General features: G+C 50.6%; 2 protein-coding genes and 1 non-coding gene across 5 annotated transcripts in view; 1 reads left to right on the forward strand and 2 right to left on the reverse strand.

Moving 5' to 3' along the window:
• Positions 1–16,560, forward strand: part of LOC107055195 — a 28,848-nt gene extending 12,288 nt beyond the window's left edge. The window contains exons 6-8 of one of the 2 annotated variants that reach the window (XR_006932166.1): positions 1,021–1,174; positions 2,095–2,218; positions 15,575–16,560. This is a non-coding gene — a transcript (uncharacterized LOC107055195). Of the gene's footprint in view, positions 1–1,020; positions 1,175–2,094; positions 2,219–11,033; positions 12,170–15,574 lie in introns of those variants that run through there. The other variant, XR_006932167.1, reaches the window with a different exon arrangement.
• Positions 5,721–11,163, reverse strand: C1orf116 (C1orf116 homolog). Of its 2 annotated transcripts, none has more exons than XM_015299054.4 (4): positions 11,118–11,163; positions 8,600–8,726; positions 7,490–7,667; positions 5,721–7,126 (listed from the first exon to the last, which is right to left on the reverse strand). In XM_015299054.4, exons 2-4 carry the CDS (start codon positions 8,690–8,692, stop codon positions 5,886–5,888), a joined length of 1,512 nt encoding a protein of 503 aa, XP_015154540.2. In that variant the 5' UTR covers positions 8,693–8,726; positions 11,118–11,163; the 3' UTR covers positions 5,721–5,885. The 2 variants fall into 2 exon arrangements, with proteins under 2 accessions (XP_015154540.2, XP_040508914.1); XM_040652980.2 differs by having other exon boundaries at positions 8,600–8,799.
• Positions 15,542–19,165, reverse strand: YOD1 (YOD1 deubiquitinase). The gene is made up of 2 exons (NM_001031499.2): positions 18,900–19,165; positions 15,542–18,626 (listed from the first exon to the last, which is right to left on the reverse strand). Exons 1-2 carry the CDS (start codon positions 19,105–19,107, stop codon positions 17,926–17,928), a joined length of 909 nt encoding a protein of 302 aa, NP_001026670.1. The 5' UTR covers positions 19,108–19,165; the 3' UTR covers positions 15,542–17,925.
• Between the last annotated feature and the right edge of the window lie 46 nt (positions 19,166–19,211).

The raw sequence follows: 19,211 nt of genomic DNA on the forward strand, positions 1-19,211 counted from the left end.
TCAGTCATAGCATTTGAGTGGTTTTGCTCCCAACCAGCAAAATTAGGCACTGCCCACCACCAAATGACAGAAAGCAACGAGAGAGCTAATATTATAAATCCCATTTCTTTTTTTTTCTTCCTGTCTTCAGTTTTCTGCTGTGAAAATGTCTGTATGCTCAATTTTATTGCACCTGTCTGATTAACCAACCCTTTGTCTACCACCCAGAACACGTGAGCTGCTGCTCCATAACTGCACAGCATCTCTCCATGTACATAAGGACTTGCCTCATCTACCTCATTCTTTTCTGTGCGTTCTTTGCAAAAATGCAATAATCTGATTAATAGCTTTAAGGAGAGGAAAGAAAGTATTATGCCAGCTCTAAAAGCAATAGCAGATTTAAGCAGAAATGGGTTATGCCACCCTTCCTGCGCTGGAGAAGACAATCCTACGTTGCAGATCTATTGCATATTGACATCCATCCTTTGCAGAAGTGAAATGCATTGGAGCAGTATGCGCTGCTGCTGTACAGTAGCACTGCACTCTGCAATAATAACTTCAGGGCAAAGTGAGGGTCACCCACCTTAGGTTAGGATGCTTCTGCTTCTGGTCTGCAGCTCTGCAGGTCTCTGCTCAGCTCTTGATGTTTAATTCTTTTTTTGATGTAATGATGTCTAGAGTTAATAATGGTTCTGCTGCATTGAGGTTCAGCAGCGCATTGCTGAGCAAATTGGAGACAGCCAAAATAATGACAGAAATAGGAGAAATGACAGTAATGTACTGAATATGGAACCTGAAGAGTGCTCCTTTTTAGCCACTTAAAGATGTGGGCGACATGGAAAGGAAACCAATGAAGAAGCCAGGAGCAGAAACTGCCCAGTTTGGGAGGAATTCCCCAGTGCTTCAGACAGCATGCAAAGTTGTAACACAAAGGAATGGTTTTTAATTACTAGCACTGAAATGCTCTTTGCTGGGAAGGGTCTTCAGGCAGAACTTAACATCAAGAATGAATGTTGTGCGTGTTTCACCCCACTTCTGCAGCCTGAACCACCTGAATGCTCATCCTCTGGCACCACACTCTCAAAGATTCCAGGACAAAAGTCTGTTTTCTGCCTCAACGTTTGTTACAGCTTCTCACTGCAGCGAGCCCAGCTCTACAGTGTTAAAGGCTGCACTGCTGTGCGGTGATTTCCAGGTAGTTATAATCACTTTAATGGAGGGAAATTATATTGGATCATTGCAACATGGCCTGATTAAACCAAATTGCCAATCAGCTAGAGAGATCAAAGTTGAGAAATCAAAGCAGCATGTCCCTAAGGCACGTGGACTTCACTTGAGAATATCTTTATGCTCTCTCAGTAACTCGGCATTTCGTAGTGATTAATTTCTCTCTTAATTTAATCATGCTGCATTTTAACCTCTGCGCATTTCAAGTTTGTTGGTTGATGGGTTGCATTGCCTCTGGAAAGGCAGAAGTGTGCATAGCAACAGTTGTGATGTTGTGGGGGACTTTGCTCTGTTTTTCTTTCAAATAAAGATGATAGATTGAAGCAGACAATGCACGGCAGTGTTGGAAACGCCTCGGCCTGGTTCTGCCCTCCCTACACCCAGAGGCTTTGCAGGACATCACACTGTGTGAGAGCAGCAGGTGGTTCAGTGCTCATAGCAAAGCCAATAGATATGACTCTAGATATGGAAAGCTTTGCTCTGCTCTGTGCAGCGTGCCAAGGTGCAAAGGTTGGGCTCTCAAGCTTACAGGTATGCTTTGAAGCCTTGGATCGTGCTTTTTGAGGCACTTCAGTTTCTCCCTGGATGAAGGTGTATCTCTATCCAGCAGTTGTGCTTTCCTTATCATTGTCTGATGAATTAAATTGCAGTCACTTTATTGCTTTGTACCAAACCTGTGCAAAAACCAGCTCCCACCACTGAATCAGCCTCAGTGATATCAGTCTCCCTAAGGACATTTATTTGTTGTTTTTTTTTTTTTTTTTTTTTTTTTTACCACATTGATAGCAAAACAATTGGATTGCAATAAAATGTGGCACATAAAACTGAGGGTGAGAAACACCTCCATGTTGCAGGTGAGAACCAGAACTCCTTGTCCTTGCCCTGCAGGAAGTCACAACCCGGGCTCGGAGGGGGCCTGGATGACACCTGGAGGGCAGCTGGGATCTCTCCATGCCCAAAGCAGCAGAAGGAGCAGCAGTGACCCCGCAGGACCCCACGGGCTGTCAATGGGGTAAGAGCTGATGCCCATGGGTGAGCAGAGAGCTCAGGAGACGCACCGAAGGGTCTGAGCTCCATTGCTGCCTCAGTCCAGGAAGCACTCCGTGTGCTCGAAGGTTGCCTTCATAATTGTTTTATTGCTGCCGATAAGACAAAGCCTTTCTACTTCCACGCCGACGTTAATAATTCATTTTAACTGTGGCACTGGGTTAAGTCCCTCACATCTTCCTTTCTCTTGCCTTTCCCTGGCTGTTTCCTAACCGTTCCTTCGCTATCTGCGTGACCTCAGTGCGGGGGGGCAGCTGCCGTCCCGTGCAGTGCTATGGGAGCCGTGCTCGTGCCCTTCGGTGCGGCTCCGGGATGGATGGGGGCGGAGGGGACGGCACCCCGGGTTTGATCGTCGTCGCCGCGTGTCGCGCACTGCCACCGCGTGTCGCTGCCGCGGAGCTGTCACCGCAGCGGGATGGGGCTGCTGAGCCCTGGCGGGGAGACCTGCAAGTTTTCAGGTCACAGCTGGGAAAAGAACTCTTCTGGAGAGTAGTTTTCTGTCTTTTTCTGGTTATTTGGATGCAGATTCCCGACTTTTCCAGGTACAGGGTGGGGCCCGGCTCTGCTTCTGCATTTGCTTCCCTATAGAAAGGGGCAGCACTCACTGCTCAGCATCCGGCTGGTGGGAAAGGGACGGAAGCACGTGAGAGGAGCCCAGCTGCACAGGAAGGGTTAAGGCTGCTCTGTTTGCTCACTGCCTTGTCCAGCATAGGAATGGCTCAGCGCAGGCACCAGATGAGCACTCATGGGCTGTCTGTGCTGGATTCTCCCTTCCCCATCACCAGGATGCTCACGCTGGTGCATTGCAGGCTGTCACCTTGCTGCTGGGAACAATGCGTGGGTGACAAAACCTGCTGAGCTGCCACCAGGAGAGCCTGGCATCCCATGGGCTCCTTTCAAAACGTAAGGAGAAGGAGTTCTGGTGTGCAAAGCTGCAGCAGAATGACAGTCCCATGGACAGGGACTGGGACCATGTCCCCACGGTCCCCACATTGCACTCCAACTGCTGCAGCTGTGCCTGCATTAGGAGTGAGCTCTGGCTCCAGCAGGGTGAGACCAAAGGCAGCAGTGTTGCTGTTGGATGAGCTTTCCTGAGAGCAGCCGGTTGAGCCGGGTAACACATCCTGAGTCACTCTAACGAGCAGTGGGGTGGCAAGATGCTTTGGGTGGAGGCTGATTGCTTTTGACTGTGGTGATTTGAAGGGTTAGTAACAAACAGCGATAGCAGCGAGCTGCTCCCTTTGCTCACCTGAGTCTGAGGTCCCCAGGTGTCCCAGGCTGACCCCAGCTTGTCAAGCAGGGGCACCTGAACTCCCCACCTCCTGGAGATGAAAAAGGAGAGAAATAGAACAGCACTGGAAGAAAGAAGGGGCATTTTCTCAGCATTATTCACAAAGCAAGGGGTATGGCTATGGCAGAGTGGTGGTAACAGCAGGCAGAGGCAGGGACTGCATGTGGGCAGTGATGGCTTCTCCTGTTGCTAAATAAGAGCTGGATCACAGATAATTTAGAGTTGGGTCCTTTGAGCTATGCTTGCTTTAATGCACCATGGATGGGTATCCTACTGGGCCTCCAGCATGTTTTCCCACTGTACAGTTGTGAAGGTGCTGTCAGAGCTGTTGTGAATAAATGAGAACAACAACCTGTGCTTGTTTTGCAGCACCCATTGGAGTTAATGATTAAATCATAGCTAGGGCAGTGTTGTTGAAACAAGTCAGGTATGTTATCACTGCGCATGAACCCCTCTGTAAGGAGCGATAGTAACCCATTCTGTCTCTTACTGAACTTCAAAGCTAAGGGGCATTGGAAAGCAAAGAACTGCTGAGGTCCCTCTGAAGCAGGAGGGTGTTCACCCTGCCCATGATGTCAAGGGGGATGCAGTGGCTCACTGAGGCTGAACTGGTGGTTGCTGAGCACAGATTTTAAGAGCAGGAATGAGGGACGTTGTTTGAGTTTGGTTTTGAGATATCAGGTAAGTTTGCATCACTGGTAAGTAAAGCAAAACAAACCACAACCAGAGAAAAAAATGTGGTCATTTGAATGCTGCAAAGCACTTGGGTGCGTGTGGTGCAGCTTGTCTTTCTGTCTGCTCTGTATCAGCAGGCTGTGAGCTCCCCACACTGAGCACTGTGCACATGGGGACCGCAGCCATGAGGGTTTGGGACCAGAACATATCAAACCACTTCTCCTGAATTTGATCTCTGTAATGAAAGATGTGTGTAGGAGTGTCTTTAATTGGGCCAGCAGCGACAGACTCGCGCAGACATGGAAATGACATGTCTGAGTGTTGTGGGATGGATAGTTAAAAAGTGGATACACAGCCTATGCAAAATGCAACGCTGAGCGTTTGGGTCTTTACAAACACTGCTGTGATGTGTAAACACAGGCTGTGTAGTGTGCATGAAGGCACTGAGGGCATGTTTACCAACTCTTCATGTTATATTGTAAATATTATGCTCACTATTCACTGGGTTTTTTGGTTTTTGTTGCTGTTGTTGTTTTGTAATTTTGTTTCAGACACAAACTGAGCAAATTATGCCCAGAATTAAAAAGTACCCAGGAGGTACCCAGCCAAGAGCCCAGCTGGAGACTGGCAGAACCTGAACGTGGGTTTTGTTCCAGTTCTTAGAATCAAAGGTTAGAAAAGACCACTGAGACCATCCAGCCCAACGATCACCCCCTGCACCACCACTCTTGCTCTTCTCCTGCCCATCTCCCGCACACCCTGAGAAAGCCAAGCACCCACCACAGCTCTTCCAAGTATCTTCTTCTTCTGTTCCTGGGTCTCTGCACACAATGTGTGAGTATTTTCAGGACAGAAGCTGCAAGAAAAGCAGTAATCCCTGCAGCTCCCTACACCAGCTGTGCTCAGGCCACAGGCTTTGGACTCAGTGATAGGAGGCAGGAGCTGCAGCAGCACCTGATCCCACTGCCCTTATAAAAGAGGCTCTCTGCCCTGCTGAAGTTCCTTCTAGTCTGCAGAGTGGGGCAGTGTGGACTCCATGGGGATGTGGGATAGCCAGGGCTGCTCCTGGTGTGCGGATGGGCAGCATCCAGCTCCCACCCAGCACTGTGCGCCCCAGGCCCTCAAGTGCAAATGATTGTCAGGGAGAGGGAGCGCAGTCTAAACGTCAGATTAAGCTCTGAGTGAAGGGGTCTGAAGGCAGCATATCTGGCAAGTCCATCTTCCACAGCCCATTGCCTTTCCAGAACGAATTCCCTGTTTGGAGATGGCAGGGTTCTGCTACCTCCATCGGGCACCAGCATCGCACACAAATACCACAGAGACCAAAACCTTTTCTCTCTCTGCAGAGAGCCTTCACCCATAGGCAGCCCCTTTTAAAGCAAGCCAAACCCACAGCTTCCCCTCCGTGACAGCCCCTAAAAGCATTAATGATTCTGTAGGAGACCATGCCCCAACCATGTGCTGACTGCTGACTTGTTTAAACAGCTCATATCTCGCTGTGTACAAAACATCCTACACAAGTGGCACTACTTTATTAGGCACGATGCCCTGAGCGACTCCAGGAGCTGCAGGCCCCGTGTTTGCCCCCCGAGCTGTCCCAGCAGCAGATGCTCATCCAGCAGAGCCACGCAGGGATGCAGGCTGTGCATCTCGCGCTCGCCCGGCGCTACTCCTTCAGCAGGCCGAGCTTCCTCAGGGCCTCACGCCGGTGCTCCTCCGTCGAGCCCTTGGGGGAGATCTTCACGCTGACGCAGGAGCGGGGCGGCTGGGGGAAGCTGGGCAGTGGGCTCGACCTTCTCTTGCTGCTCTTCTCCACCTCAATGGGCTCTTTCAGTGCAGCAAAGTCCTTCCCCGCCCCGAGGGACGCGGGCCGCGGCCTGCTGCTGCGCAGGAAGCTGGGTGCCAGCCGCTCGATGAAGGACATCTTGCCCAGCGAGCCGCTGCCCTTGACGCCCGGCTCCTTGGCCATGCAGCTGCCCAGCCCCACGCCGGAGCGCTCCAGGGTGTTGGATTTGAAGTTCATGGCCCGACCCGCTGGGGCTGTGCTCGGTGCTGCCCGGGCCTGGTCGCAGGGAGGTGGCACAGGGCCGGGCCGGGCGCAGGGCTCCTGCAGGTCCTGCGGCAGCCCCAGCTTCTCCAGGGCCTCCCGCCGGGCCTTCTCCCTCTCCTTGGGGTCGAGCTGCCCTGAATTCTGCTTTTCTGCAGCAGTGTCTCCAGCAGAGCCGGCGGGTGATGGCGGTGGTACCTTCACCTTGTGCCCAGGCTCCGCACCAAGCGGCACTGAGCTGGGTTTGCTGGTTCTCAGGATAATGTTTGGTGGAAGTTTCCGTGGTTTGGGGGCTGTGGGAGGCCCACGCTTGGTGTTGGGGTCCTGTGGGACCTCCTGTGCTGCTGGGTGCTCCTGTTGGCCCTGAGGAAGCACTGCACTCTCCCGGCCTATCTCTCGGTGTGGCAGTGCTGTGGGACCGGGCACAGCCACCATCCCCAGGGCTGGACGGGGCTGTGTCCAGCTCTCCTCTGTGTTTTCTTTTCTGGCATCTGAGCTATTGCTTTGTGGCTGCTCTGCACGGCTTTCCTGGTTGTCCTGGAAGGGAGCTGGAGGTGGGATGATCAGGGATCTCACCTCTCTTCTCATGTTAGCTTGGCTAAGTCTGCCCTCCTTGCCCAACTCCTGTGGAGATTTACCCGGTAGCACCGGATCCTGCATGGTGTGTGTGTCTGTTTTGCCATCAGCTCTGTTTGCAAGGTGTGCATTTGCTGCAGTGATGTTCCTCGGAAGGCTGTGGTAGCCTGGGTTTGGTGCCGTTGCTGGAGCTGAGCTTGGAAAGCTGGAGGAGCCCTCGGTGCCCTTCTGGTCGGCTGCATGCTGCTGAGCTGTGCTTCCAGGAGGAGCCCTGTTCTCCAGATCTAGGCAGAGAGAGGCAAGAAGTCATGCACCATCCTGCAGATGCACAAAGGATATCTTACCATTTACAGAATGCTTCTTCATGTCTGCTAATGACAAGCAGAGAAGCTCTGCCCAGCAGTTCTCTTTGCCTCATTAGATAGCTGCTAGCAGCTCCTACATGCAGCAACTGGGAGAACGCAGCTGGTGCCCTACATATCCCACCACACACAGCCTCCTCTCACCCATGGAGTGATGAAAGCCATCTGGCTTTTGCTTACCAAATGAATAAAACTGGGGCATCGCTCCCTCCCTGCCTGCCAAGGAAGCTCACTCCAGTGTGGAAATCCTTTGCAAACAGGGCTGGAGCCCAATTCCCAGCTTACCCTGGGGAGCAGAGTCTCTCTTCAGCCGTGCCCTGGGCAGCCGGGAGGCCTCTGCATAGTCAGTCTCATCAGTGGAAACTCCACTATCTGCTCCTGCATCCAGCGAGCCAATGGTTTCTTCTAAGAACATCAAGCACTCCTTCTCTTCCACAGATAAATAGTCATAGCTGTTATCGCTCTGAGAAGAGAAGGGAAAAAAAAAGAAAAGCACTGATAGGAACTGCAGGTGTGCTTTTATTTGTCTGGGGATGGCAGTGTCTCTCCTTGTTCTCCCATTCACATCACAGCTTTGAAAGGAACACAGCGAGATCCTGTTTAATTTTTGTTGCATTTCAAGCATCATGAGATACGATCACTGTGGAAGTGCCAAGTCAAAATGCAACGTGTAATATACATCATTAAAAAGCTGAAGTGCAGGAAAGGATGGAGCATGTGTCAGATCAGCAAACATGGGGGAGAAACTGTTCCAGGTGGAGTTGTTTTGCAGAGAGGCACCTACCCAAGCCTTGCACCATGCAATACTGCAACCAGTTTGTCCATCCCTAATAAATTTTAGAGGGTTTGGTTCTGGTTTGCAATACATCAAATGGAAAACCTGCCCAGTACTGAGCTTTGCACTAGCACATGTCAATTATGCTCCAGGTCAGGCAGGATGTAATTAGGCCATTAATCTTGGAATCAGTGTTTGGAGACAAACAAGTTTTAAGGATCAGATAATGAAAAACTGCACATCTACACCCATTGTCCCAGCTCATCTCCACCTCAGCTCCTAAACCCATCTCTTGTCAGCCAGGGAGGAGTGCAGCTTGATGCCTTCTCCAGGTGCAATCACCCTTGTTGGAGCTGCTGTGACCCAGTTATCCTACCAGTGCTGGGACAGCCTGCCCTGCCCCTGGGCTGTGCCAAGGGCTCCTACAGTTTGGTGTTAATCCCTGAAGAAACCAAGCCCTGAGCTCGATCGCTACCATGTAGGTGTGAGAGATTGTGAGCATTTTGGGGTCAGGATCTGTGTAGCCCTTGTGCTGCCACAGCAGTTTTGAGCAGAAATCCAACCAAAATCTCATGCTGAAGGGGGTGAGCCATGCCTGGGCTGGGTGCAATGAGACTTACCCGCTGCGAGTGGTTGGAGGTTGTGCTGACCATGCTGTCACAGCTGTCTGAGTTGCAGGCAGCCATGCCCAGCCCCAGGTCCTTCCCAGGCATGTCACGGGCTGCGGTACGGGCTGGGACAGCACAGCTGGAGCAGGAGAGAGGAGACGTGTTAGGCTGCAGGGCTGCTGCGTGCAAATGTGCGTGCTCTTAGGCTGCTCCTAGCAAGGAGAAGGCATTTTTGAAAGCACCTTTGGAAATGATGGTTTTTTTTCCAAATGTATTAGAAATGGAGTAAGAACTGGAGAACCTACCCCATAAGGAGGGTGATGATTTAATCACTATGGAGATGTGGTTCCTGAGCACAGGAAGGAGCTGCAAGCCTGCAGCAGGCACACAAACCGACCCGCTGCAATTGAGGAGCACTGGCAGGGCTGTCCCACTCCAAGCTAAGCCCTGCCCAGGGCTGGTAGCATCTCCACACCCACCCAGCACCCACTGAGCAATGGGTAACCCTTGGCATTTCTACATGGAAGACCATTCTGGGGCAGGGTCCCCAGGATCCCATGCAGGCCAGTTACACTCACAGCATGCACAGCAAACAGAGCTTCGCCCCCTGGGGAAAAGACCAAGCAGCCTACAGAAGCCATAATTACTTATATCTATAAAGCGTTAATCTCCCAAAAGGTACTGACACCACCAATTATGTGCTTTCTTTGCTTGCACCGCCCATTCTTTGGGAGAGGAGAGCAGGGCTGCAGAGCACAGCAAACAAACGCCCTCTCCAACACACACGGGCCCACGCGGGAGCAGTTGTTTGCAGGCAGACAGAGGAGCTCTTTGTGCTGCAACCTGGCCACAGGAGCACACTGCTGCTTTTCTTGCTAGAAGGATCAGGGAATTAGATCTGGTGATAAGCGAGCAGAACGGGCTGCTTGTTAAGACAGTCAGACCCTGAAAGAATTCTTTTGTAATTGGAATATGCCACAAAAATCAGATTTCACCGCCCACAACCTGGAAGATCCAATGCTTCCACTCAGGAGTAACTTAGTGCTTCAGGTTGGGTTTTGCAGTATTTACTGCCCAAATTACAGCTGAGGAAGCAGTGTCTTTGGAGCAGCACTACCCCCAATTCTTTGAGTCTGGAAAAGCTTATAGCCAGAGCTGTTAGCTGTCAGGAAGCACAGGCTGGGGCTGGGGATTTTCAGCCTTCCCAAGCTGCATAACTTTGCTGCACACACCATTTGCAATGTGAAATACAAATCTGCTTCCAGGCAGCGTGCTTGATGGGGACCCACAGGATTGCTGCAATGTTCTGCGCTGCTTCCTACCCACTGCACAAACTCGAGGGAACAAAACAGGGAAGCGAAAGTCTTGCTTGAACTTGATGAAGGAGCAGCGTCCTCTGTGCAATGCTGCAGCTGCAAAGCAAGAAGACCCGAGCAGGGACAGCCACAGGGGGGTCTCTGAGCTGATTCTGGTGGTCAGCACGCTGGGAGAAATGATCTGAGCAGCCCTCTCCTTCAAACAGTGTGAGCAGGAGGAGGCAAAGTTCAGCAGGGAGCGTCAGGAGCTGTGCAGGAACAAGGGGCTCATTCTGCTGTGTGCTGTTCTCAGAGCAGATTATGGTTCTGACACATTCATCCGATTCAGGGGAGGGAAAGAGGAAACCAGCCCTGAAAAATCTCAGGTTTTATGGTTCAGAAGGATTTTGCAGTCCCCTCCTTACAAAAAACAACAGCTTAGCCACAAACTAAACATTCAACGGAGTGTTTAAAGTAAATTAAAAGGATACCTGGAAAGCTGTTTCTCGATCATGTATTCGCCACTAAGAAGGTTTTCCAAGAGACCACTTTTTATTTGAAACACAAAACTCGCTGGGGCAGCTTTTGCAACATCTGCTGTAACTGTCCTCTGCAAAGCCTGCCGAGCCCTCAGACATCAAAGAGCTGCTCGGTAGCAATTAATGCTAATTGCTTTATTTGAAGAGGCTACTTTCTTCTAATCCCAGCACGACTACCAGAGCTCTATCGCAGCTCTCCAGCAGCATTCACCGATGTTGGTGCTTTTTGCAGCTGTACTCTGATGCCCTCTACACCTGCTTGCAAAGGGCCCCATCCTAAACACAGAGAGCACAAGGAAACAGAGCACGGGCAGCTCCTGGCCTCTCCATGCAGTGGGACAGATCCCACCCCAGGGTGAACGAAGGCGATGGCGCAGCTCTCCAGTTCCTCCTCTTTAAACAAATAGGGTGCACATTTCAGTTTCAAGAGCTGAGTTTGCTGTCCCGTGAACGAGTTTTACTGGTGTCCCCCAGCTCTCCAGCACCACTTTCCAGCCCCCCAGCCCCCATCCTGGTGCCACTCGGTGCGTCAGCTCCACCACTCTTTCTCCTTCCAAAGCAAAGTGCCCAGCGTGAGGGCACCGCAGCCCCATGCCCCGGGCAGAGGCACTCAGCTCTTCACCACAACCACATTCAGCAGGAAAGGCAGAGAGAAAAGAGAGCAGGAAAGGATAAAGAGTTTTGCTCTTTTTTTACCAGGATGTCCGACGTCCCCCGGTGCCCAAATCCTCGTCCTGGCTGTGTCTATCCCAGGACGTCTTTGCTTTTCTGCGCTAACCAAACACGGGCGGGTTACACATTAACTCCCAGCAGAGATAAGGCTGCGCAGGGCACAGGCAGCAGCCCGCCCGTCACCTCCAGCGCAGCCAAGCCACGCTCATCCCAACCTGAGCACGGGGAGTTCCTTCCTGCAGCTGGGCTGGGGTCAGGGTGCAGCACAACCCCTGCTCTGCTTGGCTCTGCAGCTCTGCACAGGGTGCCCGCGGGGGGCAGAGCCCGGCGAGCGGCTGCAGGCACCCGGCACCACCCAGAGCCCTCCCTTCCTGGCCTCGACACGGGTTTCACTGGAGACTCCTTAATCCGACATCCTGTTCTGCAGCATAGTTGCTCGCTGACATCTGGAGGCCCTGACCAAAACGCCCTTTTGGCAGTGATTAAGCCCTGCGCCGGGTGTTGGCGCTGGGTGCTGCCGCACGCATTGCCGCGCAGCAGGTTTCTTCTCTTCCGTGGTTTGGGGCATTGGGTGCCTCAGCTCGGGGCAGGACCTCATTCCCTCACAGCTCTGAGCATTCAGATTGTTGCCGGAACAGAATGAGGCTCATGTACCACCAAAGCTTTCCCAGAGACCGTGTTTTCCCACTGTACACCTTACAGGGATTCCTTCATAGAAGCAAAGGACAGAGTCCCAGGAAAACAGCACATATCTCAGCAGAATCCCTGCAGGGTGATTCCAGCCATCAGATTCATTCAAGTTTTCATGCTGTAATGACTTTTTCTGGAAAATAATCTGTTGCAACATACACCCTGCTACACAGAACAGGGAAGTGGAGGCATGGGTTATTTCAAGCTGCAGAAGGATAGAGGGAAAGCGGATGAGTGGGGAGCACAGAGCTTCCCAGCAGCACTGGCGAGCCACAGCTGTTACAAAAGGGCCATGTGGGCTGAGGAGCAAATCACAGCTGATTGGGAAACTGGAGAGCATGGGGAGTCCCACACCAGTGCTGCCCTCCTGCACTCACACAGCAAAGGTAAGAGATGTGAATGTGGTGCTTTCAGTGCAGCTGTTGTATTGCTGGAGCAGCGCAGCAGCCTGGGATTGTAGAGCTTAGAGCTTCTGGAAGCACTCACTGGGGTAGTGCTGGATGGTGCAGCAGTTTGAGCAGCCTAGTTTGTGATGCTTTTGTCTAGTTGCCTTTGGTTCTGAGTCTGCTTAGAGCATGGAAGCATGGCAAAACCAGGTATGTTTTCTTATGTATGTGCAAACAAGGGGAATTGAACAAGCACTCCTGATAGAGAGGCCATGTGCTGAGAGCACCATGCTGACAGCACTGGGTCTCAACCCATGCCATAAAATCTGTAGAGCTTGCTGCCTGAAAGGCTCTATGTAGATCAGGGAAAACATCCTATTCCATTAAGAGTAGTCTTGAGCTGCTGAGAGCTGACTTCTGTACAGCAGATGCCTAGAATGAACCTGTTCTTTTTGTACATTCTTCCCCTGACAAACAAAACCAGCTGCTACTCAAAATAAAGCGTGATTTCACGGACGTGGTATGAAGTATATGCAAATAGTCAAGTGATGCAAAGAAAACTCTCCAGAATGCTGTGAAAGGACTTTGGCATGCTAACAGGCACCTCGTGCCTCACCCTCTGCACAAACAGCAGCGTGTGGGTGATTCAGGCCTGGCATGGAGGAACCACATCCACACAGATAAGATGCCTGCTGACATAATGACCTGGGTTTGGCTGTAGGGCTCTGGACCCTCCCCTCACACTGGGCTGTGTGTATGGTGCCATGCGTGCTGACAAACTAATTATGGAAGAGATTGGGTAATCCACTGGCTGAGAGAAATCAGGAGGTCTTAGTATGGCTGTGAACGAAGAAGGAACCCAATGTATTATCCCAATTTTAGAGGAAAGAGGTAGAGAACTGTATGGCTTGCTTAGCATTAACCCCACATGAAAAACAAGGGGGCAGCTGGCTGTGTAATGCAGTTCCCAGCACTTTCCCCAAGGCACTGATTAAAAATAATCCACAAGAGCACTGCAGTCCCTGACAACCTGATTTTGTTAACCCTCCTTTTGCAGTGCTTTGTTACAAAAACCCATCTGCTGCTCACGCTCAGAGGGGTGAAATCTTGATTTCAGCAAATTGAATTTTATTTCGCTCCATCCAGAGCGGAGTGAAACCTGATGGTGGTTGGAAGACTGAAGGCAAAGCTTCACTTACAACGCAGGCAGACATTTAATTTGTATGATGAAGAGCTGCAGTTCTCCTTAAAGCAAGCTGAAAATGTGGTGCTCCTCTTAGGAAAGAGTTTCCCTGCTAAGGCAGGGCTGTGCTGGGCTCAGTGTGGGGTTGGCTGGCCCGTGGGCACATGGCATTGCGTGGAAGGCAGTCAGCAGAGCTCTGCTAAGATCAGATGTTGCTCTCATTGCTGCCTGTCCCTTCACTCCTGCTTCCTCTGTGACAGAGCAAACAATGCTGTGAGGTCAGACGTGGTCGGAACGATGACCGCTGTGTTCCTGTGCTGTAAGTGCAGTTTCTTGAGGGCTCTGTTGGCTGTGTCTGAGCACAATCGTTGCACTGTTGTGTATTTGAATGGGTTGCTGAAACACTGGGGTCGGAATAGGACACTCCTCTGCAGGTGCCACAAGGGAACAGGAGATGCAGTGTGAGTTCTGACCCTGTCCCACACAGGGAGGTGTTCCTTCCTTCTGTCTTCCCCCCGCTATTTTCTTCTTGCACAGCCTTGTCCAGAACCAAAGAATCCAGCACAAACTCATGCTCTATCAGCTCCAAGGAGACTTTTGCCTTTCCCCCTTCCCTCAAAGTCATATGGGGAATTAAGCACTTATTAAAGGCATGGAAAAGTGACTGCTTTGAGAACTGAAGTTGCCATGCCATTATCCCAGCAAGCCACAGCTATAGTTGGGGAATACAGACTTGGGCTGATTTCCTCCTAATATTGCCCGTGTAGGCAATTCCTTCCATGAAATGGACAGGATGGTACTGAAACAGAGAACTCCTAAAGTCTGTTTAATGACTTCACATCTGAATGCACAAACAATTCTAGAGGCGTATAAAACTCTTTGGTCACTCTGCTTGATGCCCAAGTACATCAAGGAGGTATTTCACTATTTTAAAAGCATAAAATTACATTGCTGAAAATATATAATGTATAAAAATATACAATTATTGCTGGAAAAGATGGAAGTGAAGCTTTATCCTAAAAGGGCTGTGGGACTGAACCCTTCTTGATATGACCGCCCCTTAGTATCAAAGGGAAAAGGGAATGAGACAGAGAAGAAAGCAGATGTAAATTACTCAGACTGTGCTACAGATGTGAAGGCTGTAAAAAACGGGTGGAACAACAGTGAATAGGGCAGAAACCTGACATCCAGGAGCTGAGGCAGAGACTACACTAAACAAGGGTGCATGCATCAGTCACGTTTATTGGTGCATCGACAATTTTTGCAGTTTAAGTCACGTGTTTAAGGAAACATATTATTCCAAATGGTCTGCACTGATGGTACATGAAGTGGAACGTTGTATTACAGTGGTAACTAAGACTTGAGAATCACTTGCTAACACCATTTGCTCTGCTGCAGTAGGGATGCGTGCTGCTGACATAGCCAAGTCCTCGCTCGATATCTGCTGAGCGTGTAAACTCAGGCCAACTGTTAAAGTGCTGTTAAATCCATGAGATGTGCATCTCTTCCTACAATACAAAGCGTTTGTGAAAGGCCACGTGATGTGGGTGTCAGGCTCTTCTTATTTAAAGAAGGGTTTTAGTGCTGGTGAAGTGGCCAGGTGGGCACCGGGAAAGTGAAGTTCTTCACTTAATCCAAGATCTGGTACAGGCAAGGAAGCCAACAGGAACAATGCAGCTTCTACCAAGCCCACCTCTGAAGTAAGGATTTCAGTTTCCAGTGCCCAGGTAACTGCTGACCTCTGTGCTGAAGCGTTCAGTGAGGAAATTGGTGGTTAACTTCAATCTCTATGGGAATAAGTGGCATTGGTAAGGACACGTAGCCATAGCTTACAGGCTTTGTGGATGGGCATGGGCTGCCTGCCACCACCTGAGCCCACCGCACGTCTATTCTGAAGTATCTGTAACTAATAACAGTTCAGTGCAAATGTATCAGTGATGCTCAGAAATTCACCCCACTGCTGCCAGGATCCCATTTTTGTGGTACTTCCACAGCTGTATCATTAAGGGCAGATAAACGCTGCTAAACCCCTAATGTCCCATTCTTTCAGAAGTACAACTGCCCATTTTAATGTAGTTCAGGAGCTCCTCCAGCTCTGTGCACATCCCTGCTTATTGGCTCTTTGAAACAGTCTGCGGGCACATAATAACATCAGCGTTTACCAACACAAATTACAGCTGTCCCGTTGATAGTTTGTAAACCAAAGGGATTTTATTTTCCAGGCAACTAAACAAAACATCCAAGCGGTGACACCGAGGCATCTCCCTCACACGGACCTCCTGCTCTGTTAGTGGGTTTGCAATGCAGACATGATAAAGCAAAGCTGAACGCTCTGGATTCAATACAACTGATTTTTCAATTTAAAAATACTCCAACTGAGCAATAATCCCCCAGAAGTATTTGGACACGCTTTCAGGAATCCACCCAAGGTACAAGGCTAAAAAATTCTAAGTGTTGCTCCCGAAAGTCCACGCCGTTGCAAACGTGGCAGACAATAAATACCTATCTTCCTCTTCTACAGCACTTTTGTTTCGAAGACACCCAAAGTACACCTCTCTGAGGTAGGTATTGTCCATGTAACAGATGGCAAATGGCGAGGAACAGCTCCTTGCCCGAGGCACCTCACCTCTTCAGTGTGAAAGCTGAGAACATGATTTAGGGTCGATAGTCTCTTGGTCTCATTCCTAGACAGCATTTTGCCTCAAGTCGTTGTATCAGTGTAATCTTCAAGTTCCCTCTTTAGGTTCATAAGCATCAGCTTCTTGAGGGCTGTTGGTAGTGATTTGTTTTTTCTCATGATGGATGAAAAGCAAAGTGTGGTTTAACACCGCAAGCTAAGTGGTTTTCTATTGGAAACTCCCAACAGTATGAACGTGTGTTTTAATACTGAAATAAAAAGAAAGCTGGTCCATAGTGCTTTTGGCAATTCTATTCTTTATCCTTAATTATTCTTGCCTCAATTTAGCAAAGCACTTGGCAATTATGCTCTGTTTCCTGTGAGATCCCCTCAGTGTCTCAAGGTCCAACTCAGGTGAGAACTTCAGTGAAATATGCTGCCTACAGAAAACAGGATCTTCTGCGCCAGTTCAGCTACATGCCTCAGTGAACGGAGGCCCTTAAAACTAAGGTTGATTTCATTTGGAAAGCGGGTTTGCTTCTGCCTCAAACTGAAGATGCACGTTCCTGCTCTCCATTTGTAGAAGAGCAAGAGAGGTAACTTGAAACAGAGTGATAGAAGGCTAAGAACATTGTAAAATTCCTTAAAACAAACGTGTATTACAGGCATTACAAAGGAAAAAAAATAAATCCCCTTCAGTACTACGCACCTATACAGCACCTTTTAAGAGACCTCAAAGCACTTACTGTTAAGCTCACAACCTTGCTGTGAGGTAAGATTGATGAAATCAATTCCACCTTCCCTGATTCTGAGCAGTATGAGAAGTAGGGCACTTCACCCAGCTTGTTTTGTTCTGACAGTTCAACTGCATCCTTCATTATCTGAATTAAAGTCTTCCTCCTGAACAGTCACTGGTGACAAATCAAACACGTTAAGGCAGAATGCAGATGAAGAAACCTCGAGCCTCCCTTCTGGATTACTACTCCATCCTTCTAAAAAGGGTAAGACTTCTTACCAGCAAAAACAACTGAGAACTATACCTTAAAGTGCTAATTTACAGTATTTGGAATCTGCTACAGCTTAGTAACACTGTGGCCACGAGATCAGCTACAGCCAAACAAAGACCATTCCAATGTATTAAACAGATGCAAATTAAGATACTTCCCTAATTACTGCATTTCCCTCCTGCCAGAATTTGAGATATTGTTAAGGAGAACCCAAGTATTCCAAGTAACATGCCTATGTTCCGATGCAGTGTAAACACCAAGGGGCTGATAGTTATTTTCCAAGCAACTAAAAACTACCTATGGAGGATTAATAAGGTTATTCAACACTTAACCACCTACTCGTTAATTTTAAGAAGGCTATCTTAAAGCTTAAAGGCCACTTCTTTCTCTAAAGCCGTGACTTCACACAAACAATACATTCTACTTCTGATAGTAACATAGTGTAGGGCAGCTTTAGGGATGCTCTTCCCACTAAAAACTGGGCACCCCACGAGCAGTTTCCCCTGGAAGGGCCGCTTCTATGCAAAGAGTCTATTTTTTAGTATAAATAGTGCTGATACATACATTTCCTAAACCCTTAATTTAATTACCCTGAAAACATAATACAGAGAGATTAATTCAGTAATTTAGAGGCTCGTTTTTCACCCCAGCATTGGACAAGCCTGGTTCCATATGGCCGCTCGGAGCACGCACTCAAAGAGAAGATGATTTCAGAAATCAGGTTGTAGCTGCCAGTGTGCAACCCCTGCCCAATGACCCTAAATTAGCATGCGAGAAGATAACCTATTCCAAATAACCACACCAAACCCGTGCGCCTTGGCCATCGTTGAGTTCATTTGCTTTTCAAGCTCTGTGAACGGAATCCTGTGATTACATACAGCTTATCTGGAAATCCAGAATTTTATTCCGGATGAGTGAGGTAGTAGATGTAACCATCCTCATGCAGGCCTCACACCTCCCCGAAGTTGGTGTGTCCCGTCTCCTTGGCGTGTTCTCTGGCTTCCACTTGTCCTGTCAGTCCCTTCTGGCACACCATGCACCTCAGCGTGAAGCGATTCACGTCGGTGAACTGCCTCTTCCGTCTGGCTTCGTCTGCCAGCTCCAAGGCTTGTGCCAGAACAACATCATCGGTGGTAGAGAAAATGGTCTGGGGAGGAACGTCCGAGTCGGGGATTTTACGCTCGAGCGGATCGTAATGAATCCCATCGTAGATCAACAGGACCCGCTTGGTGTACCCGGCATCCTCCCCGAAGCGATCGATCCGGACCGTCTGCGTGTCCACCACGCAGATTTCACACTGATAAAACTTGGATAAGATGGAAACCTCGATGGCTCCCCCCCACGTTTCCTCTCTCCGGATCCATTCGCAGTACTCCCTGTTGGTTTTCCCCAGCACCGCCTCGCAGTACGCCTCGGGATCGCTGGCTACGATCTGAGCGATGAGGCTGCGCATCTCCGGGGCACAGCCGGGGTCGTACACACCGCCCTCCACCACGTAGTACACGCTGGTGAACAGACACGAGTTATCAGCCGGCACCACCCTCCTGGCCAGCACCGGCACCGCTTCCCTCACCGCCATCGTCCGCTTGGCCACGACTGGAGAGCCGGCGCTGGGCTTGGACGTGTCCTCCTCCACGATGAGCGTGTCCCCTGGCACACAGAGGGGAGAGCTGAGCACAGACGCGGATCGGCACACAACTGAATCGTTAAGGTCAGAAAGGAACCGAGAGCTCACGCCCAACCACCAACCCGTCCCCACCGAACCCCGAGTGCCGCATCTCTGCGGTTCTCCAGCACCCCCAGGGCGGCGACCCACCGCCTGGCCCGACGCGCCGCGCCACAGCCTCTCTTAATTAGGCTAATTGCAGCCCGCGGGACAGCGGAGATCATAAAGCGCAGGCGCTGCCGCCCAGCAGGCCTCACCCGAGTGGATGCCCAGCTCGCCCAGCCGCCGCTCGCCGTCGCTGAGGTCGAGGCTCCGCGGAGGGAAGCCGAGGAGCAGCCGCTGGGCCGGGGCGGGGACGCCGGTGAGGGCGGCCAGAGCGGCCTGCATGTCGCGGAGACGGGAGTGTGCCGTGAGGCCGGGCAGCGGCTGGGTGCCGCTCCGGGCCTTGCAGCGCAGCCGCAACATCCTTCGCGCGGCCGGCGCCGCCGCCCCCCTCTTCCTCCTCCTTCTCCTCCCCCGCCCCGCCCGGCCGCGGCCGCTTCCGCCCCGGCCCAGCGCCCGCTGGTTCT

Source organism: Gallus gallus, chromosome 26, assembly GCF_016699485.2.
Source record: "Gallus gallus isolate bGalGal1 chromosome 26, bGalGal1.mat.broiler.GRCg7b, whole genome shotgun sequence".
NCBI classification, from domain to species: Eukaryota; Metazoa; Chordata; class Aves; order Galliformes; family Phasianidae; genus Gallus; species Gallus gallus.